The sequence below is a fragment of the Mizuhopecten yessoensis genome, unplaced genomic scaffold (assembly GCF_002113885.1).
Source record: "Mizuhopecten yessoensis strain PY_sf001 unplaced genomic scaffold, ASM211388v2 hete_36178888, whole genome shotgun sequence".
Lineage (NCBI taxonomy): Eukaryota > Metazoa > Mollusca > Bivalvia > Pectinida > Pectinidae > Mizuhopecten > Mizuhopecten yessoensis.
This window is the reverse complement of record NW_018485523.1, coordinates 1-5,698: the sequence shown is the minus strand read 5'-3', so window position 1 is coordinate 5,698 and position 5,698 is coordinate 1. Positions and strand designations below refer to the sequence as shown.

Below are 5,698 nucleotides of genomic sequence, written 5' to 3'. Positions count from 1 at the left end.
TACAGGTAGTTCTGTAGCTATAATGACGATACAGGTAGTTCTGTATGTTACTTGTCATAACTATTGTATGCTGCCTACTGAAAGAAATGTCAGGAGCAACTATTCCTGTCTTAGTGTCATATATTATACAGATATTAACAAGTTCAGAAATATACACATATGCATAAAGGGTTTTAGTTTGCAATATATCAAGAAAAAGGATGTGATGCAGTGTTGATTAGGACTTCCATATCAGAAATGTTATCAACTCTTTATCACAGGGCATTTACTGGTACAGACCCATGGATTTCTTGACCAAGTTCAATCCCCCAGCCAGACCATGCATAATTAATGTAGCTACCCCAATTGATTGCTGGATATTGTTTTATGCAATGAAATATTTAAATCTTTTTGGATTTGCATAGAAGATGGCTGTAGTTGTGTAGTTGTAGGATTTATTGACTGTGTTTCAAGATGCAACAAGGAGAGAGAAAGTAAATAATTCTGAAAATGTCGTATCTGTAGCGTAGCCTTGGAAAGGAAGAAAATAGTCATGAAATAAATGCAGGAACAATGTGGTATTTTGTGTAACCGTGCTATTTTGAAGGAAGTTTGGAAATTAATCAAGGAAGAACATACAGGACAGAAAGAAACGCTTCTGTGTGTCTGTGTAGGATGTAGGTTAGAAACCTTTGTTTGGAATATCTTTGAATGTAGTCAACAAAAAGTGTGTTCCTTTCTGTGAAACAATGCAATTGGATGATGGATGAAAAGGCATTTATTCTTTGAAAATCAGTGAAATGTCTATCTGTGCTGTGAAATTAAATAGGAGTCCGGTGTCTTAAGACCATCAATTAAGAATGGATATTGATTACGATAAAATGGACAGAATGTGTCCTCTAACCTTGGAAACAGTGACAGCATTAACAACCTGACAGTGGATGTTAATGTAACAGTGGCACTCAGGGTTAACCACGTGGCTAGTTAAAAACTGACAGACATCAGAGCTTGACCATGGGTTTGATGTTTTCAGATAAAAGTATATATTGTTTCATCAAGCTTATTTGCATATTGGTAGAAAAGTTTATATGATTAATAGGCCAGTTTAATACCTAACAGTTAACCCAAATGTTTAGTTTATTGTGTGAAGTGAAATATTGTGATCGGTATATTTGATTTATTGTGTTTGTTATTGCTTGTATGAAAATCAGTTTACTGCTGGAGTTTGATTGCTCCCCTTGACTCTTAGAGCACTTTTCTCCCTTAACTGTAAGGGTTGATGATGCATGGACTGCAAGAGTTGATTATCTCCCTTGTCTGTTTGAATGAAGTATTTCCATTGACTTTCTCACTTAGTTGTTAGAGCTTTATATGATCTCTTGACTCCAAGAGTTGCAAATTCCACTTATTTGATCAAATATTATTATCTCCCTTGACTCTTAAAGCTAAATAAGTTCTTTTTACTGCTAGAGTCATCTCCCTTGAAAGTTCAATCTGATTAATCTCAATTGAATTTGACTGTTACATCTCCCTAATGACAGATTTTTCTTTCCCTTGAATTTTAGAGGGTATTATATCCCATGACTGCTTGTGTTGTTCCTCCCACTTTAATTCACTTTTATAGCTGTACATTGTCAAAGAACCTTCATCTTTCTCCTGTATGTTGTATTAGTGGTAGTCTTATGTGTGAATTGAAAGCTTGGAAGTGTTGAATTTTTGCTCTGCCTATGATAAATCTATCGTGAACGTATCGTTATCTGAAGATCTTGACTTAAGTCTACATTTGCATCTCGTTGAAAAGTCATTTATTTCGTTTACTTCTTGTTTTTGTTCCATGTACATATTTTTTTAATTTTATTTTTTAAATATTCAGTGTTGCTTGTTGATCTTGTTGTTGTACCTCTACTTCTCTTGGTTGTTATCTCTGTAAATCTGCCATTCTGTAATCTTTAGTTGCCTACAGTGTGTGTATCTTGTGTGTATGTTTTGATAACTTTATACAACGCATATAGATAAAGATATATATTAGGCAGAAATTATCATCAACATGAATATTCTGCTTAGTTGGTGGAATTACATTGATACTATCGCAATGTTTTTTTTTATCTTATTCAAATCTATTGGGGATGCCACTAATAAATAGTCTACTGTAAATGATCAGAAGAATATGTTGGACACGTTTTTCATTCAGAAGAATTGTGAGGAAGATGTTGGCTGAATTATTAGATATTTTACAAGTTGTTTGACTTTCTGAGATATGCATTGTGGTACCGGTAATTATAATGTAAGTAAAGTTTGAAGTTGCTATTCAATATTAATAAGTCTAGTTTTGATGTTGTTTGGTATGGTTTAAGACGTTTCTTCATTTTTTTCACTGTTACTCTTAGCTTATTGATGTAAACTTCCTTGTTGTTTTGTAGTTATCTGTTCCCTTTATTTCGAGTAGCTTATAGTGATAAGTGTCTGCATTTTGCACGTTGGCATGATGCATGTAGATGTTTTGACAAAGGGCAAACTTGAGACTAGAATAAGTATATATCTAACTCTCAGATGTCATAACTGCAGGTGAACAGGTGACCATCCTGGGCTATAACAAGGGAGGCGAGTGGTGCGAGGTCAAAAACAAGGCCGGGGACATCGGCTGGGTGCCTAGCAACTACATCGCACCGGTCAACAGCCTTGATAAGTTTTCCTGGTACCATGGACAGATTTCTCGGAACGCATCGGAGTACCTGCTCAGTAGTGGCATCAATGGAAGCTTCCTGGTCCGGGAGAGTGAGAGCAGCCCGGGTCAAAGGTCGATATCAGTCAGGTTTGAGGGAAGGGTCTACCATTACAGGATCAGCGAGGATTCCGATGGAAAGGTTAATTTTCATACCAATCTAAAAAAAATACATGTACAGTGTTAAGTATGATACTTCACTCATTACCAGTGTTTTAGCTTCAAAGTTGGTTGCATTGCATGAATGGTTTTGAAAAAACGGATTTAAGTATCTTCAATGATAAATCTATATGTTGGTCACTAACAAACATTCTGTGTTCACTGTTATAGCTCTGAGTATGGCAAATTGTATATATGGTCCTTATTGATCAACAAAATTTAAATCTAGAGATTGCATGAACTTTGTTGATAGAAAAAGATATGACAAAACGTGACATATCATTTTGATTGGGTACATAACTTCATCCTTAGCAAAGTCCAAGATTTATGTTGGTTGTGAGAAAACAGGACATGGGATACTTGCTTCTGATTAAAGGAAATAAACACAATTATAGCGATATTTTTTTTTATAATAATCAAATTTATTTGCTGTGTATGCAGCAGTTGAAGAGATTAGATGTACAGAGATGAGGTGTCAGTTTTCATTGAGAAATTAAACTGGCCATAATTGATTTGGAAAATGATACCATGGAAACTTCATAATTCTGTTTCAGCAGTATTGATTGAACAGTCAACTACAATTCTCCATGTTGTGAAACCAATTAATTTTGTGAAACCAGACTGATCTGAAAAAATTATCGTTGATTGTCACAGAATGGAATTGACGTGGTTAAGCTGTAAGGGGCACATCGGCCTGTCAGATATCGTTTGTTATTCCTGGTTATGAAGATCATCTCCTGAAATGTTTAATGTTAGAGCATGCTGAATCAGCTGCTGGTTCTAGTTTGTTAAACAAACAAATCAAAAATGGAATTACTGAAATATCATTTCAGACTAAATGGAAATAGTGGTGATTGATTGTGAAGTATTAGTTATGTATAGTATGAATGAAAGATACTGTATTATGGGACATTTTATTCATAAAAACAGCTTTTTTAAAGAAATTACAAGATAGTAAGTTAACCCCAGTTATCTTTATCCTTGAAAACCCTAGTGTCTAGACTGAAACAGACTTTAATTAATTACGAGAATTTGTGTGTGTGTGACAGGTGTTTGTGACTCAGGAGCACCGCTTTAACACGCTGGCAGAACTTGTCCACCACCACTCCATACACTCAGATGGCCTGGTCACCACGCTGCTATACCCTGCCCCAAAACGCACCAAACCAACAGTGTTCGGCCTTAGCCCCGAGCCTGACCGATGGGAGATCGAACGCACGGAAATTGCCATGAAACACAGGCTAGGTATTGGTTGACATAGTAATATTTATGAGTAACAATACACAACATTGAACAAATTTACAGTACAGTTGTTAAGCCCATTATCAAAAAATAAGCCCCCTTCTCTTCAAGGGTCAAATTGGGAAATGAGTTTTACTCCTTTTAAATATTCTTTCCAAAGACAAGGCCCCCTGTACTTATTACAGGCAAGGTAAAATCCTTTCTAGTATAAGTGTACAATTTCTGTCAGATAGGTTGATTGAATATTAAGATATTACATTGAGCCACTGATACAGATATGACAATTGTAGAAGTTGTATGCAACACACATGCTACTGAAATATGTAGTATTGTTTATTTAACTTGTTAAATAGACTTCAGTTGTAGTGAGGTGATAATCATATCCTGAACACAGAAATGTTGATATTTTCCCCATATTTGGAGGGAAAGGTAAGGATATCCATAGGAGAATATTAAGGTGGAAGATAAATCTGTGTGCATCACATAATCACAATTTGATGACATTGTCAAAAACTCATATGACGTAATGCAGTTGTAACTTCAGTGCTTATTTCTTATTGTAAAAAAAATCAATATACCAAATTACAACATTTTAACGATTGACTTTTAATTGTGATCTTGACCTTGAAATGAGAATAATGAAATGCTAAGAAATCATGTCTTATCATGATGACCAACATATACCTCTGGTATACTTATTGGATTTCATGAGACTGCCAGAACCAATTGTTTAAGTGCAGATGGCTAATTCTATTCAACTCTATCCTGTTATTTCGGAAGATAGTTTTAAAGGGTAAGATAAAAATACTTCATTAGACATTTCTTTGCTCTGTTATTCATACCTTTCAGTATGAGAGAGCAGGGGGAATTTCTATGGTTATAGGTACAAACTAACAAGCCTACAGGAACCACTCTACTTCTGGATTACGACTACACATTGAGAATTTATGGTCTTTCTGAGAGAATTTACTGTTTTTTCATGTTTAAAGATCTCTTGTCACCTGTCTCCAATTAAGACACTTTTCACTTCCTGTCTAAAAGTTGGATCGTGAGAAACGAATAAAAGTTCTTAATAATATTTCATATGTTTTTGTCAGGCGGAGGTCAGTATGGCGATGTATATGAGGCAATTTGGAAGCGCTACAACAAAACTGTTGCTGTTAAAACTCTCAAGGTAAGAAATACACACTGGTTGAATTAATCTATATACAACAGTTATACTTTTTATACCCAGCACCAAGTTGCAGGGTATTATGTAATCCTGTTTGTGGGCGGCAGGCACAGTCACTTCCAGACGATATCTTTTCATTGCATTATCTGATCAACTTCAAACATAACACGTTTAAAGCTTCTGGCTAGAGAAAGGTGCATTTATCTTCAAGGTCAAAAATCAAGGTCGCAAGAGAAGGATATAGAAAATTTGTTGCTGGATGATACCTCTGTATTGCCAGATTTGATCAACTTTAAACTTAGCACAGGTAAACTTTATAGCCAGAGGAGGGTACCTTTTGTTTTTTAGGGTCAAAGGTCAGGTCACCAGATCAGAAGCAGGTCGAGACACTAACTAGTTTTGCTTAGAATTGGTGGATTGTAGAC

At 35.4% G+C, this 5,698-nt stretch overlaps 1 protein-coding gene across 1 annotated transcript; it reads left to right on the top strand.

The window, feature by feature from the left end:
- Nucleotides 1-2,529: 2,529 nt before the first annotated feature.
- On the top strand, nt 2,530-5,303 carry LOC110444824 (tyrosine-protein kinase ABL1-like; the record flags this gene model as incomplete). The annotated part of the gene is made up of 3 exons (XM_021489179.1): nt 2,530-2,843; nt 3,910-4,105; nt 5,200-5,303. Coding segments are annotated over 3 exons (614 nt in total), but the record flags the coding sequence as incomplete, so codon positions are not given.
- Nucleotides 5,304-5,698: the final 395 nt, after the last annotated feature.